The sequence below is a fragment of the Lithobates pipiens genome, unplaced genomic scaffold (assembly GCF_037356315.1).
Source record: "Lithobates pipiens isolate NorthernLeopardFrog02 unplaced genomic scaffold, aLitPip1_a1.2 Scaffold_19, whole genome shotgun sequence".
In the NCBI taxonomy this organism is placed as follows: Eukaryota; Metazoa; Chordata; class Amphibia; order Anura; family Ranidae; genus Lithobates; species Lithobates pipiens.
In genome coordinates, this window is record NW_027507764.1 from 133,022,780 (window position 1) to 133,040,262 (window position 17,483).

General features: G+C 44.2%; 1 protein-coding gene across 1 annotated transcript in view; it reads left to right on the plus strand.

Annotated features, from left to right (window-relative positions):
* The window catches only part of KLHL7 (kelch like family member 7), a 37,988-nt gene that overhangs the window by 13,647 nt on the left and 6,858 nt on the right, over positions 1–17,483 (plus strand). Inside the window, exons 3-7 of the mRNA XM_077491280.1 lie at positions 2,815–2,908; positions 4,678–4,802; positions 12,085–12,260; positions 12,559–12,733; positions 14,774–14,916. Coding sequence (XP_077347406.1) covers positions 2,815–2,908; positions 4,678–4,802; positions 12,085–12,260; positions 12,559–12,733; positions 14,774–14,916 — 713 coding nt within the window. The remainder of the gene's footprint in view (positions 1–2,814; positions 2,909–4,677; positions 4,803–12,084; positions 12,261–12,558; positions 12,734–14,773; positions 14,917–17,483) is intronic.

The window sequence follows — 17,483 nt, forward strand, 5'->3', positions numbered from 1 at the left end:
CTCTTTCTTTCTTTCTTGCGCGCGCTCTCGCTCTCTCTCTTTCTTGCGCGCTCTCGCTCTCTCTCTTTCTTGCGCGCTCGCTCTCTCTCTTTCTTGCGCGCTCTCTCTCTCTCTTTCTTGCGCGCTCTCGCTCTCTCTCTCTCTTTCTTGCGCGCTCTCGCTCTCTCTCTCTCTTTCTTGCGCGCTCTCGCTCTCTCTCTCTCTTTCTTGCGCGCTCTCGCTCTCTCTCTCTCTTTCTTGCGCGCTCTCGCTCTCTCTCTCTCTTTCTTGCGCGCTCTCGCTCTCTCTCTCTCTTTCTTGCGCGCTCTCGCTCTCTCTCTCTCTCTCTTTCTTGCGCGCTCTCGCTCTCTCTCTCTCTCTCTCTTTCTTGCGCGCTCTCGCTCTCTCTCTCTCTCTCTCTTTCTTGCGCGCTCTCGCTCTCTCTCTCTCTCTCTCTTTCTTGCGCGCTCTCGCTCTCTCTCTCTCTCTTTCTTGCGCGCTCTCGCTCTCTCTCTCTCTCTCTCTTTCTTGCGCGCTCTCGCTCTCTCTCTCTCTCTCTCTCTTTCTTGCGCGCTCTCGCTCTCTCTCTCTCTCTCTCTTTCTTGCGCGCTCTCGCTCTCTCTCTCTCTCTCTTTCTTGCGCGCTCTCGCTCTCTCTCTCTCTCTTTCTTGCGCGCTCTCGCTCTCTCTCTCTCTCTTTCTTGCGCGCTCTCGCTCTCTCTCGCTCTCTTTCTTGCGCGCTCTCGCTCTCTCTCGCTCTCTTTCTTGCGCGCTCTCGCTCTCTCTCGCTCTCTTTCTTGCGCGCTCTCGCTCTCTCTCTCTCTCTCTCTTTCTTGCGCGCTCTCGCTCTCTCTCGCTCTCTCTTTCTTGCGCGCTCTCGCTCTCTCTCTCTCTCTTTCTTGCGCGCTCTCGCTCTCTCTCTCTCTCTTTCTTGCGCGCTCTCGCTCTCTCTCTCTCTCTTTCTTGCGCGCTCTCGCTCTCTCTCTCTCTCTTTCTTGCGCGCTCTCGCTCTCTCTCTCTCTCTTTCTTGCGCGCTCTCGCTCTCTCTCTCTCTCTTTCTTGCGCGCTCTCGCTCTCTCTCTCTCTCTTTCTTGCGCGCTCTCGCTCTCTCTCTCTCTCTTTCTTGCGCGCTCTCGCTCTCTCTCTCTCTCTCTTTCTTGCGCGCTCTCGCTCTCTCTCTCTCTCTCTCTCTTTCTTGCGCGCTCTCGCTCTCTCTCTCTCTCTCTCTCTCTTTCTTGCGCGCTCTCGCTCTCTCTCTCTCTCTCTTTCTTGCGCGCTCTCGCTCTCTCTCTCTCTCTTTCTTGCGCGCTCTCGCTCTCTCTCTTTCGCTCTCGCGCGCTCTCGCTCTCTCTCTTTCGCTCTCGCGCGCTCTCGCTCTCTCTCTTTCGCTCTCGCGCGCTCTCGCTCTCTCTCTTTCGCTCTCGCGCGCTCTCGCTCTCGCTCTCGCTCTCGCTCTCGCTCTCTTTCGCGCTCTCGCTCTCTCTCTTTCTCTTTCGCTCTCTCGCGCGCTTTCTCTTTCTTTCTTTCTCGCGCGCTTTCTCTTTCTTTCGCGCTCTCTCGCTCACAATCGGAACTAGATCATAACATTGTGTCTTCAACAACAGCTGGGCCACGCTACAAGTTCTGCTGAGTCAGACTGAGTTCAGTTTGAGGTAATCTTATGTTTTTTAGTAGTTCAAAATTTATAGTGATCATAATCAACTCATGACCTATCAACTCCGAGAAGGCTTTCCCCATGTGTTGAGTCAAATCTTGCTGAGAAGATGATCCTGAACTGCAGCATCTTTTTGTGCGATTTAAAGTACTCAACATACCCAAATAGTGACTTCACTCCTTTCACTTTGAAAACCGAGAAAAATCTCGCTCTCGCTCGCGCTCTCTCTCGCTCTTTCTTTCTCGCTTTCTCTCTTTCTTTCTCGCTTTCTCTCTTTCTTTCTTTCTCGCTTTCTCTCTTTCTTTCTTTCTTTCTCGCTTTCTCTCTTTCTCGCTTTCTCTCTTTCTTTCTTTCTCGCTTTCTCTCTTTCTTTCTTTCTTTCTCGCTTTCTCTCTTTCTTTCTTTCTTTCTCGCTTTCTCTCTTTCTTTCTTTCTCGCTTTCTCTCGCTCTCGCTCGCTTTCTCGCTTTCTCTCGCTCTCTTTCTTGCGCGCGCTTTCTCGCTCTCTTTCTTTCTTGCGCGCGCTCTCTTGCTCTCTTTCTTTCTTGCGCGCGCTCTCTCGCTCTGTTTCTTTCTTGCGCGCGCTCTCTCGCTCTCTTTCTCGCCCTCTTTCTTTCTCGCCCTCTTTCTTTCTCGCCCTCTTTCTTTCTCGCCCTCTTTCTTTCTCGCCCTCTTTCTTTCTCGCCCTCTTTCTTTCTCGCCCTCTTTCTTTCTCGCCCTCTTTCTCTCGCGCTCACAATCGGAACTAGATCATAACATTGTGTCTTCAACAACAGCTGGGCCACGCTACAAGTTCTGCTGAGTCAGACTGAGTTCAGTTTGAGGTAATCTTATGTTTTTTAGTAGTTCAAAATTTATAGTGATCATAATCAACTCATGACCTATCAACTCCGAGAAGGCTTTCCCCATGTGTTGAATATATAATGGACAACCACTAAGAATTTGTTTTAATAAAGCAGATATATATTGTAATCTCCTCCTTCTTCCTTTTTTTTATTTTTTATTACTGTGTTTGGGTCTTAATGGAAAAAGTAGTTGTAGAATCCTGATGCACGAGAGCCTTTTTCGGTGAACAGGCCATCTGTTGCTCTGTGAAAGAACAGCCTTTGTGGCAGAAGTGTATACACATGGATTTCTTGAAATTCTGTATTACATTTGCATTTTTATGTGTTTTGTCCCATAGCCAACATGATTGAGTCAAAGTCTTTCGAAGTAGAACTTAAAGATGCAGAACCAGACATCATAGAGCAATTGGTGGAGTTTGCATATACTGCAAGGTATTTCATATGTTTTACTGCCTTGTTTGCTTTTGTCTCTCCAGTAAGTTGTTTATTTGCTAATACAGATGATGCTATTAAAACATTAACTGCAAATGCTTAGTGTTCGTTCACACTTGTGTGACTTAATCGTGTGTTTTTATTGCGACTTTACTGTGCAACTTGATGTCTCTTTGTGATTTTTGATTCAGTTTTTGTTACGACATTGGCTTTGACCAATGAGATTGTTTGTTTGTTTTGTTTGTGCTCTACAAAGTCGTTGGAAATGTGCAGAATGGAAAAATGTGTGTAGTTTAATTTGGTTTCCCTCATTTTCTAACAAATTTTTGAATCTGTCAAAAATTGATCGACCAATTCAAATTCTGTGTGAAGAAAAATAGCTGGTTGCTAAGGAGTGGGCTGGGAATCCGGCTGCCACACCCTTAACAACCGATGACTCAAGTAGCTGTCTGTGAATTTCCCCACTGACAGCTGAATGTGGAGAAAAAAAAGAGCAATAAATGGGGGGGGACAGCATGGGGTCTCTCCAAAATCAATACCAGACCCTTATTTGAGCATGCGGGGGGGGGGGGGGGGAGGGAGAATGAGCAGGGCTCTGCCCAGGTGGGTAGGGTGGTTTGCACAACACACACTGTTAAATAATTTACTGTATTTTCAGTGCACATCACTGCAGTGTGGTGGTCTGAACTGACTTAATAGCAAACTGCTTTGTTTTTGGGTTTGGACTGCGCTGGTCAAAGGTTCCAGCGCTGCCCAATGCAAATGGTGTGAACAGACCCTAATGCTGGGTACACACAGGAAGGTTTGTTATATGTTTTATATATATATATTATAATATTTATTTTTAATTCGGACTCTACTAATACATGTGATGTTGGTGCGCCAGTCTCCCCGTTGAGCTACTGTGTTTTTGCCATTGGTTTTCCAGCGTACTCATTTGACAGAAGCTGGTTGAGCTGTAGACATGGGCTGAAAGTCAGCCGTTAACTGTCGAACTGGCTGTTTTCGTCCCGTGTGTACATAACTTAAGAATGGATGCACACCGTTCTTTATGTGTTAAGCTGGCTATGTACTATACAACTTTTATAAAAAGTTTTCTTTTACAAGATTCCTTAAGATTTACCAAAATATAATCTGGTCAAACCTAAACTCTTTTAAATTGTATACAATTAGGCAAGCCCTTGCACTACATAGTTGAAGGTAAATCTAAAGGAAATTGAACAACAAAAGTTGTTTAATATGTGTCCAGCTATAGTGTGAATTTGGCTGCCCTTTTACAGTAAACTGCAGTGTATAGATGTAAAACCATCCCCTTTGGCAATAATGATTTCTAATTGTAATGCTTTACATGCAGCAAAATGCATGAGCTTTCCTGCTTGAAAACAGATGTGTGAATTGGACCTAAGTGCACATTTTAACTCCACTTATTGTTTTAGCCCCAGTGCCTCTCATGTCCTAAACTATGTTGCCCTCCCCAGATGTATAACTATCCTCCATGCTACAACTTCTGACATCTGTTTACATCCATCCCAAACGTCTGCGCTTGCAACGTCTGCACAGTAGGTTCTCATAGATGTTTATGGGACCATCTACTGAAAATATTTGGCTCCAAATGTCTGTGGAGCTACCTGGCAGTTCAGTTCACATTATGGCATTTGTCACTTTTCTTTTAGTACAAAATGGCTCTGTAACTTTGAAATGCAAAATTTTAAATGATTGAAATTTGATATGCTGTTATGCTTTTTGTAATTGTGTTCTTGTGTGTTTAGAATTTCAGTAAATAGCAACAATGTACAATCCCTGTTGGATGCAGCTAATCAATACCAAATAGAGCCCGTCAAAAGAATGTGTGTTGACTTCCTTAAAGAGCAGGTGGATGCATCAAACTGCCTAGGTAAGATGGAAATCTTTTTACAGGTGTAAGAAAGTATGCAGTGACTGTCTCTAAAAATAATACATTTGCCCTCCAAGTGTGACTGATAAGGTATTTCCTTCAAACAGAAAGAGGTCTCCAATTGTGTTTTTAGAGCTTTGCATTGCCCCACCTGGCCTAAGACAAATTAGAATCAAATTCCTGAGAAGAATTCATTTGAATTTGTTTTATTGTATTAATGTTCTGTTTGCAAACCTAAAACAGAAAATTTTCTATCAAATACTTGCCATAACTTTCCTTTCCTGATGGACTCCATGGCAGCATACATATGGATTAACCCCACTTCCACTCCTCCCCTATAGGACCCCACTCCCATAAATCTTTGCTCTGAGCCAGGGAGCGTGTTCCTTAACTAGCCTACTCATGACACTGGGGGGGAACTCCTGCTCCCATGGAGTCCATCAGGAAAGGAAAATTATGGTAAGAATTTGATAGGAAATTTTCAGTTTTCCTGACAGTCCATGGCAGCATATGTATGGGAAATAACTAGCCATACACAACTGCGTGTTAAATTTCTCAACAAAAGAAAGGGGTTTAATTGACACCGTCACCTGACAGGACCTATAAACCAAAATTAACAGAAGATAGAGGGCGGCTCTACACCGCAACGATCCTTAACTGTATTGATAGGGGACCACAAGGCCACCCTACCGATTACATTGGGAACTGCATGCTGTGAAGCTGCTCAGGATGTACAGTGCCTTGCGAAAGTATTCGGCCACCTTGAACTTTTCAACCTTTTGCCACATTTCAGGCTTCAAACATAAAGATATAAAATTTAAATTTTTTGTGAAGAATCACCAACAAGTGGAACACAATTGTGAAGTGGAATGAAATCTATTGGATATTTTAAACTTTTTTTTAGCAAATAAAAAACTGAAAAGTGGTGCGTGCAAAATTATTCGGCCCCTTTACTTTCAGTGCAGCAAACTCACTGCAGAAGTTCAGCGAGGATCTCTGAATGATCCAATGTTGTCCTAAATGACTGATGGTGATAAATAGAATCCACCTGTGTGTAATCAAGTCTCTGTATAAATGCACCTGCTCTGTGATAGTCTCAGGGTTCTGTTGAAAGCGCAGAGAGCATCATGAAGACCAAGGAACACACCAGGTAGGTCCGTAATACTGTTGTGGAGAAGTTTAAAGCCGGATTTGGATACAAAAAGATTTCCCAAGCTTTAAACATCCCAAGGAGCACTGTGCAAGCGATCATTTTGAAATGGAAGGAGTATCAGACCACTGCAAATCTACCAAGACCTGGCCGTCCCTCTAAACTTTCAGCTCAGACAAGGAGAAGACTGATCAGAGATGCAGCCAAGAGGCCCATGATCACTCTGGATGAACTGCAGAGAACTACAGCTGAGGTGGGAGAGTCTGTCCATAGGACAACTATCCGTCGTACACTGCACAAATCTGGCCTTTATGGAAGAGTGGCAAGAAGAAAGCCATTTCTCAAAGATATCCATAAAAAGTCTCGTCTAAAGTTTGCCACAAGCCACCTGGTAGACACACCAAACATGTGGAAAAAGGTGCTCTGGTCAGATGAAACCAAAATCAAAACTTTTTGCCCACAATGCGTTTCTACGATATGTTTGGCGTAAAAGCACACAGCTCATCACCCTCAACACACCATCTCCACTGTCAAACATGGTGGTGGCAGCATCATGGTTTGGGCCTGCTTTTCTTCAGCAGGGACAGGGAAGATGGTTAAAATTGAGGGGAAGATGGATGCAGCCAAATACAGGACCATTCTGGATGAAAACCTGTTGGAGTCTGCAAAAGACCTGAAACTGGGACAGAGATTTATCTTCCAACAAGACAATGATCCCAAACATACAGCAAAATCTACAAAGGAATGGTTCACAAATAAACGTATCCAGGTGTTAGAATGGCCAAGTCAAAGTCCAGACCTGAATCCAATTGAGAATCTGTGGAAAGAGCTGAAAACTGCTGTTCACAAATGCTCTCCATCCAACCTCACTGAGCTCGAGCTTTTTTGCAAGGAAGAATGGGCAAGAATTTCAGTCTCTCAATGTGCAAAACTGATAGACATACCCCAAGCGACTTGCAGCTGTAATCACAGCAAAAGGTGGCTCTACAAAGTATTAACACAAGGGGGCCGAATAATTTTGCACGCCCCACTTTTAATTTTTTTTGTTAGTTAAAAAAGTTTCAAAAATCCAATAGATTTCGTTCCACTTCACAATTGTGTCCCACTTGTTGGTGATTCTTCACAAAAAATAAAAAAATTTATATCTTTGTTTGAAGCCTGAAATGTGGCAAAAGGTTGAAAAGTTCAAGGGGGCCGAATACTTTCGCAAGGCACTGTAGACGCATTCCTGGTTGGGTGAACGGTCACCATCTCCAAAGGAGCCAAGCTCTCAGCTCTGTGAGCCTGTCGGACAGCGTAGACAATCCACACCCCAATAGCTCTAGATGTGGCACGTTTCCCTTTTGTCCTTTCCAACAAAAAGAATGAACAGGCATTCTGAAGCCTGAAGGAAGCTGTAGCTCTAACGTCACAATATCTGAGAGATTCCTAGAACCAAGGGAAGGCACAGCAAAGAGTCAAGCTCAGGATTCCCTGTTTACTAAAAAGTGGCCTTTTTTTTTTTTTTTTTTTTTTTTTTCACATTCGTGTATTGGATTGTCAAACATACAGAGCATCAAGAACCATAGGTACATTGATCCCTGGGAAGTGCCCGGAGGGCATTAATAATCAACTGAAATAAGAAAACAAACTTAAAGGGGGGACCAAAGTTGAGGTCAAACACCGGAGTGTGGGGAGGAAAAGCTGCCAGTAGTAGTACGCTATAACCGGTAAAGTATAATAAGGTTAATAAGGTAGCAGCGTCCATCGAGGTTACTAAAAGGAGAAAGGGAGTGTGGCATAATTTCACATTGAGTAATCAGGAGGGGATGGTATGGGTCTCGCCCATTGTCATGTGGGAAGTGTGTACTAGACATGCGCTTTAACCAACTAAGCCACAGCGTGACCTCTCCCACGTCTAAAGGATGCAAGTTAGTACTCTAAATGTTGGCAGAACAATTTCTTGGTTCCCTTGACTGATGTACCCTTGAGAATTGAGTTAAGCATAGGTAACCGTGCCGCACGAATTGGATAAAACATTAAAGTTCTCAATGACCAGTGAATCAATCTGAGACTTTTTATGCCAACATGATAGCCAGGGGAAAGGCGAATGTGACAAAGAGCCCTTTAACCGAGACAGCCCTAGAACACTCCGCTCCAATTCCGAGAGGGAATTGAAAACAAAAGGGAGACTATTTGGAAAACCTCTGTTTACTCCAAGGTCTGAACCTAGTTGCTCCCTTGAAGAATTGTTGGACAGGAAAAGATGCCTAGACCTGGAAACACCTGTGAAGGCCGATAAAGCTGACACTTGTACTCTGAGGGAGCTGACTGAAAGAGCCAGCTCTAAATCTGACTGGAGAAAGCCCAGAATATTTAGAGCTTCTAGATCCCTACATGATCTGTCAGCAGACATGTATTGTACAACATTTTCCAGATTCTCCCGTAAACTTTGTGTTCACTCTCTTAGCATTCAAGAGAAGACCATTCATTGTCCAATTGGACTCTGGAAAGAAAGTCTGTTAGAATATTCTGGACTCTGGGGACGTAAGCCGCTAAGATTTAGGCTCAATTCTTCCGAGCCCAAGACATAATTGGCTCCTATAATAGAGAAAAAGCTGTGAGTCCCCCTTTGTCTTTTAACATAGGAGACCGCTGTAGTGTTGACTAGCATAAGAGCACTGAGGCACACTTCCTTATATAGTGAAAAGCCTGTAGGATGCCAAAGGTTGCTCATAGTTTCAGAATGTTCAACACAGTCTTGTGAAATTGACAGCCCTGCCTGCTTTGAGCTATCCCTGACAGGCAGTAAGCCCCCCCCCCCATCTCATATTGATGGCATCGGACATGATTGTGAACCAGCAATGGGGCAATGGAATGACAAATGAGGCAGTTTCTCCATTGCAGCCACCAGGGGACTCAGTCTCATGACTGAGGTTATGTAGATGACTTAAATTTCTTCCTGGCTCCTACTGCTGGAGCAACCCCTTCCGGAAGAGCTGCCTTCTCCAGAGCATCTACTTGACCATTGGATACGTAGACACTATAGTGTCAATCGTTTTAGACACTGAAATACGTGCAGGTGGGAAGACAGGGCCAGGAGTATTCTGTTCCAGAACATCGGAATACAGAGACAAAGCAATGGTTTTCTTGATCATATCAAACTGAGCCCCAAGGCACACAAGAGACTGAATGGGCTCCAGGTGTCTCTTTTCCAGAATCAGCCGCCAGCCAAATTTGAGGAGCATTGAAAAGTCTTGAGCTCTGGGCTCCAGCAGCTGCCCTGTGTTGGCACAGTAGAGGGAAATTCAAGTAACTACGCAGGCATATTCTCCTTGCTTTTAATAAAGACTATAACAACCAATAACATGCTGAAACACACAGGGTGACATTGAAAGCCTGGATGGTAAACAAGCAAGCTGGAGAGAGTCTTGACCTATGGCGGACCGTAGGAACTTATTGAAGACCTCTACAATGGTCACGTGTAAGCATCTTTAGGTCTATTGGAAACAAGCCAGTTGCCTGGCTAGACCCCCTATGAATCGGGGACAATGTCTCCATCCTGAATCTCTCATATTTGTTGAAAATGTTTTCAGGTGCAGGAAGTCTAAACCCAGCCTCCACAAGCCGTTCCCCTTCGTGATAATAGAGGGGCATGTACATACCCTGAAATCTCTTGCATTTTGGGACTGGCACAGCAGCACTTTGCGACACCAGTGACTTTATGTAATATACGAGTATATGCTTCTTTTACCTCAGAGTGAGGCAAAATCCGTGGAAACAAATCTGAGATGAGGAGGACTTCTGATGGACCATGTGTGTCCTGAATGACGATCCAGTAGTCTGAGGCCCAAACTCAGCAGCTTTTTGGATACCCAAGGTCGAGCTTTTAGCATACTTCTGAGGGGACATCTAGCCTCTTCACGAGCTCTTCCTAAAATCCCAACCTGGTTAGTAAAAACATGCAACCCTCGCATGCTCTGAACCTCTAGACTGCGTCCAAGACCAGACTTGCCAACTGTGGCCTGGGTATGGTACTAGCCATCTTGCCGAAAGATGAAGCTCCCTTGAAGTGATCTTGCACTATGCCTGATAGAGGCAGGATCAGCAAGCCCAGGCCCCAGCCATAGCACTCACTTTTCCATAACTGATGGGAGCATATCCCGCACTACTATGCGGATGGTGTCAATTGGAGCCTCGCCATGGAAACTGACACCAGCTCCTGAACTACCGAGTTTCTGAAAATGTTCTTGAATACTGCATCCACATTTTATGCTTCCACGTTTTCATCATTTTAAACATGGCCACAAGAGCACAGGCTAACTTTCAGGCCATTCACTGCATCCTTCAAGGAAGAGTGACATGCTTGCCTCATCAAGGCCTCAAGAAATGGAGAGGCAACCTTTTAGATGCTTCACATCCTTATCTCTGAATGGATAGTTTGGCCATATTGCTCAGATGGGAAGTATATCTCGCGACCTTGCTCCACTCATCCAAAATGATGTCCCTTAGTTCCATTAGGAATGGGAAATTGGAACGCACTCTAGAGGTGCTTAAACAATGTCCTCTTGCTTTGCAGGAGACGCTACAAGTTCTACTCATGTAATTGCCCCCTTCATTGCCCTGACCAAAGGCGTTACAAGGGCAAAGTGACTCGTCTCCCACTGCCTGAGGGTCTTGATGGATGGCTTGGTTGGGACGGTTCCAGTTCCTCCTGGTTGTCCTTCGTGGGATAACACGCTGTAATGGCTGTTGGACTTTGCGTGTGGCTTGTACGCCACTCTTTAAGGGATTCCTGCACTGTGCGCCTCACTAGAGATTACATTTGCTGGAAATCGCTGACCCCCTTTTCCAACCGCCTGGGCTTAGCATGGCTCACACAGAGGCTTGCCCTCTGGGACCTAAGTCCTGCATCCCCAGCAGGCTCCTTTCTTGGAGCGGCTGACATGGTGGTGGATGCGGTGCCTAAAGGAGGGTTCAGAGCCTGTGCTATGAAGGCTGGTGTGTTAATGGAGAGAACATACCTGTGATTGCACACAGCATTCATGGAAACTGCTGCAAGCTGACCAGAGAAATCCCAATATCAACAGTACTGATCGCTAATTGAAGTTTTCCACTTTAATAACACCGCTGCTCATAGCGCACTAGAGCCAGGGGAGAAAACAAATGCACAAAACTGCTGCCATGGAATAAGCAATATAAAAGTATACACCACACACGGCATCCCCCATGACCATGCCTGGATCCAGAAGATGCTGCTGCACAGGTCCAGGGCATTGGACTAGAACATCCCTCAAATTTTTCACTTGCATTTTTCAAATGGAAAGTGATTGCTGGTGAGTGTAGGGCTGCCTTGGAGGCAGAGTTGAATGGGAGCTGTTTTCCCACCCAGGGGAAGAGGAGAGGAAGAGGTGAGCCTGCCGGAACATCAGGGAGGCAGGAATTGCCCATTGTAAGAGCTTTTATTTGAATTGCCTGGTGTTCCCGGGGCTCACGTCACACAGTCCCACCTCCGGGCTCAGATGCGGGACTGCCTGGTGGTGAGCTCCAGTAACATCGGGCAATTCAAATGAAAGCTGTTACAGCGGTCAATCCCCACTCTCTGATGCTCCGGCTGGCTGGCTTCCTCCTCTGCACAGGTGAAGGGCGCTGGTTATGTTGCGTTGGGTGGGCACTGGTGATATGGCATTGATAAAGTTGTTATCAATATCTATTTTTTTGTAACTTAATTCAGCATAAAACATTTTAGTGTAACTTTGAGATAATTTGAGGATGTGTTTAGGGGCTGGGCATGGTAGGAGTTGGGTGGGGCAACTGGTGGTGACTAACCCTTAAGGCATGGCTAGTAGCTCAGGACTTGAAATTTTGAGCCCTGGACTAGAACGTGTTGTTTTCAGCTTGAACTGTGAGCTTCACTCATAAGCTGTTGCTGGTGGCATTTCAGTTTGTTACATCACTGGGCCTGAATGATAAGCTGGTGCCACCAGTAGCTAGTGATTGGGTTGTTGTGGAAATTATGGAAATGCTTAAAGATGGGTTCACCCAAAATTGATAATATAGGTGGGCTTTGGGGCTGTCTTTCTGGCCAGCTTGTTTTAGGGTTAGAAATCTTATACCACAACTGTTAAAATGTATGTTTAATGTGCTTTATAGGCATTAGTGTGCTGGCAGAATGTCTTGATTGCCCAGAACTTAAAGCCACAGCAGATGACTTTATTCATCAGCATTTCACTGAAGTTTACAAGACAGACGAGTTTCTACAACTTGATGTGAAACGCGTCACCCACCTTTTAAACCAAGACACTCTGACCGTCCGTGCCGAAGACCAGGTATAGCTGTATTTTACGATGTGTATCTATAGAAAAAGATTCCAGGTATTGCTAGAGCTGCATTTTATGTGCTTGCTGAGGCTTTCTGCATTTTCCGCTATGAGAAATGTTTCTCAGCACTGGGTCTATGGGAGGGCAGTTGCATGTCTGATGTGCTTTTTGTGTTACCTTTTTCCTCAAATCACCACAATCGCTATACAATGTGGTAAATGTAATGCATATTGCCTGCCTTGCAGGATTAGAATATGAATGTGCTCTGCATTTTTGTTTTTCTAAATTTTGTTGTGTATTTTGTTAGGTTTATGATGCAGCTGTGCGGTGGTTAAAGTATGATGAACCAAATCGACAACCATACATGGTAGACATCCTTGCTAAAGTCAGATTTCCTCTGATCTCCAAGAATTTTCTAAGCAAGACAGTGCAGGCTGAGCCTTTGATACAAGACAATCCAGAATGCCTAAAGATGGTGATCAGTAAGTGAGCGCTTCTCTTTTGTAACCGTTCTCTAAGATGGTGCGTAGTCAGCCCAAGGCCGTAGTGCTTGATGGCATTTAATTGTACCCTTTTTGATCTATCGGATTTATTGAAGGTTTCAGCAATACCCTCATAACCTGTGACAGAATAAATTACGAACATTGATATGTGCCACATCTGCTAAGCAAAAGCTGGATCCATTAAGTTACATAGCAGAAATTATGTGTACAGTACACCAATGAAATCAAGAGTGTACAGGGGAAAACGCATAGAGAAAATCAGTGGTTGCTTACAGTGGCATACAGGGGTGGATTTACTAAAACTGGAGAATGCAAAATCTGGTGCATGGTAGCCAATCGGCTTCTAGAAGTGGTTTCTATGCAGCGCAGCACCAGATTTTGCACTCTCCAGTTTTAGTAGATCAACCCCAGTTTCCATAAAAAGTCAGTTTAAGTAAGAAAATGGTTTAAAGCGAGGTATACTTTTTTCATCATTAACCATTTACAGACCGGACCATTTTGCTGGTCAAAGACCAGACCACTTTTTGGGGTTCGGCACTGCGTTGCTTTAACTGACAACGGTCATGCGACGTGTCTCCCAAACAAAATTGGCGTTCTTTTTTTCCCCACAAATAGAGCTATCTTTTGGTGTTATTTGATCACCCCTGCGGTTTTTATTTTTTGCGCTGTAAACAAAAATAGAGCGACAATTTTGAAAAAAAAACACATAATTTTTTTACTTTTTGTTATAATATCCCCCAAAAATATATAAAAAAAAAAAAAAAAATTTTCCCACAGTTTAGGTCGATACGTATTCTACATATTTTTGGTAAACAAAATCGCAATAAGCAATTATTGGTTTGCGCAAAAGTTATAGCGTGTACAAAATGGGGGATAGTTTTATGGCATTTTTACTAATGCATTTTTTTTTTTTTTTTACTAGTAATGGCGGCAATCAGCTTTCTTTTTTTTTTTTTGTGTGTGACTCTGACATTATGGCGGACACATTGAACATTTTGGACACCTTTTTGGGACCATTGTCATTTATACAGCAATCACTGCTATATAAATGCAGTGATTCCTGTGTAAATGACACTGGCGGTGAAGGGGTTGACCAGTGGGTGGCAGTGTAGGGGTGTGTTACTAACTGTTGGGGGCTGGGCTTTCATTTAGTGAACACTGATCTCTGCTCCAATCACATGGAGCAGAGATCAGCGTCACTAGTTGCTAGGCAGAACGGGGAAATGCTGTTTACAACGGCATTTCTCCGTTCAGCCACCCCGTGAGACGATCGCGGGCATGCCCGTGGCGATCAAGTCCGCGGGACCTGCGACCGGACTCACGGGGGTCCTGACCAGCACGCGACCGCGCCGCCATTAAAGATTGGACGTACCTGTACGCCAATATGCCTGGCCGTGCCATTCTGCCGACGTACATCGGCGCGTGCCGGTCGGGAACCGGTTAACCTGATCGGCACGTAAACGCATACATTTAACCTACCGCTGTCTGATATTTAACTTTTGTGATAATCCGTCCAACCTGACTGTTTTCAGCTGTTAATGACTTTAGGACGTTTTTCCTGATTATTGTAATTATCAGGCCAGGCTGATCTTCTTATGGTTTACCATTTACTGATGAAAAGAGAATGGTAAAAGTCTATTTTACCATATCCCCTTTTAAAAGAGAAGAGATATACATCACATCCAGGACCATCCTAAAAAAAAGTTTATTACCTAGTTTTAGGACAGTGGTTAGAGCCATTCACATTCCTTTAAGAGTCAATTATGCATATAGTTCTGCTTTTACAGCACAATATAGCCCTAAACTTGGGCATTTTGGTTCATGTTGTTACCTGTCCATAAGGTGATTAGCTGATGTGATTATTGTCATAATGAAGAGTGACAATTTCCAGTTTGTCCCTTTCTGCCTATTCTTTCTGTATATTTACATCCATTTCTGTCTGAACAGTAGACTGGGCACTCCTGATCACTCATAGCCATAGAGCTTTATGGATTTTATTTGTTTCCCTGTGTCTTATAGGTGGTATGCGCTATCACCTTCTCTCTCCAGAAGATAGGGAAGAGCTTGTCGATGGAACAAGGCCACGGAGAAAGAAACATGATTATCGGATCGCTTTATTTGGTGGCTCACAGCCTCAATCCTGTAGATACTTTAACCCAAAAGTATGTACCTAGTAAAGTTGCATCTCTGGTTAAAAGAACTCTATTCTTTTTCTCTATAATGTTCTGTTAGCTGACAGACCAGAATACATGCATACTGTATATTGGTTGTGACCTTCTTATCACATTGGCCATGCCATTGGCATGAGGATATCGCAAAAATTAAATTTTTGTGCTTGTAAGAGCGTTGTCATTTTTGTAATCTACAGGGTTCAATGTGGCCAGATAAATTACATGCAAAGCAGCAGGTACACCTAATAGCCCCCAACCCCCACCTTGCTGTCCTGTTTTGCTCACTGGAGCAGAGTGAAGAAAGCCCAACAAATTCCAAACTCATCTGGTCAGAGCTTACACAAGGCTAATTCACTTGCTAGAGCATTTGCTAGAGCTTTATCATCGAAACAAGTGGAGAAAGTTGTGCTTATTTCCACTTTACTTAAGCCAGCTAATGGGATGACAAGGAAGCATATGAAAGGTAAGTATACGTGATGAGACAATAGTCTGTTAAAGTGTAATAGCAGCTTACACTCAACTAACCCCAAAACTGTCCCCTCCCTCCTCATCACAGCCATGTTAACTAACTTGTGTAAGAAATATGTATATACCGTATCTGACAAAAGTGAGTACACCCCTCACATTTTTGTAAATATTTTATTATCTTTTCATGTGATGATACTGAAGAAATGAACAGTGTAAATTTGCTGTCCCCTCAAAATAACTCAACACACAGCCATTAATGCCCCACAGATGCTCAATAGGGTTTAGATCTGGAGACATGCTTGACCAGTCAATCACCTTTTACCCTCCTCTTCTTTGACAAGACAGTGGTCGTCTTGGAGGTGTGTTTGGGGTTTGGAATATTGCCCTGTAGCCCAGTCTCTGAAGGGAGGGGATCATGCTCTGCTTCAGTATGTCACAGTACATGTTGCCATTTATGGTTCCCTCAATGAACTGTAGCTCCCCAGTGTCGGAAGCACTCATGCAGCCCCAGACCATGACCTTCCCACCACCATGCTTGACTGTAGGCAAGACACACTTGTCTTTGTACTCCTCACCAAATAAGTTTATCTTGGTCTCATCAGACCACAGGACATGGTTCCAGTAATCCATGTTCTTAGTCTGCTTGCCTTCAGCAAAATGTTTATGGGCTTTCTTGTGCATAATCTTTAGAAGAGGCTTCCTTTTGGGACAACAGCCATGCAGACCAATTGGATGCAGTGTGCGACATATGGTCTGAGCACGTACACTCCACATCTTTGACCATGGCAAGGCCTGTCCTAAGTGGAACCTGTCCTGTTAAACCGCTGTATAGTCTTGGCCACCGTACTGCAGCTCAGTTTCAGGGTCTTGCCAATCTTTTATAGCCTAGGCCATCTTTATGTAGAGCAACAATGCTTTTTTCAGATCCGCAGAGTTCTTTGCCATGAGGTGCCATGTTTGACTTCCAGTGACCAGTGTGAGAGTGATAATGCCAAATTTAACACACCTGCTCCCCATTCACACCTGTGACCTTGTAACACTGAGTCACATGACACCGGGGAGATAAAATGGCACATTGGGCCCAATTTGGACATTTTCACTTAGGGATGTACTCACTTTTGTTGCCAGCGGTTTAGACATTAATGGCTATGTTGAGTTATTTTGAGGGGACAGAAAATTTACTGTTATACAAGCTGTACACTCACTACTTTACATTGTAGCAACGTGTAATTTCTTCAGTGTTGTCAAATGAAAAGATATAATAAAATATTTACAAAAAATGTGAGGGTGTACTTTGTGAGATCCTGTAATTGCCTATTTTCAGGACATTCCAGTCCAGTTTTGTTGTCTAGCCAACTGTAGAGGAGAGGAAAGAGTACCGACAACAGATGGACCATAGGAGCCTATGGTTAACATTACTGCTCCAGGCTTTGCCTTAGTGCTCTTTCCACCACTGGCTCCCACAAGGAGATCACATGACCAGAGCAGCCTGAAAGTAGCCATGGCTTCAAGTGCATTAGCTAATATACATACTTTTATAGGAATGGTGCAGGCCACCTTTCTTACACAGTTTGGTAAGCATAGGTGTTAAGAGGGGGAAGGGCAGTTTTAAGGTTAGGTGTAGGCTGGAATTCCATTTCAAATGCATCTATTACTTAAACGGTTTTGAGTTTTCTGCTTGGCCTGCACCATCCCTATCCCTATATGTTCTTGAAGCCATTACCTCTGTCAACCCCTGGCCTGTAACTGAGAAGTGAGCTCTGTAATAGGTTGCCAGTTATTCATTTTGAGCCTCACTGTCATTGACTCGCCTTGCCATCTAACAGCTTGAAGTGGATGTAAACCCTCGCATATACCCAGTGAAGTGGACAGCTTCAGCTGATCTGAGGAAAGGCCCCCCCCCCCCCCCCCGCAAAAAAAGGAAGGAATGTGAAGAGCTGTGAATAGACCAGCTATCTGCTAATCTATTTATAGCACCCACCCCAACACAAATTGCAGGCGACTTTTATCTAGGTTGTCAGAGAACTTGTCAGAAGTTATCATGCTGATAACAGGAATGGAGCAGCAGAAACGCACTGGACTTGGGCTTT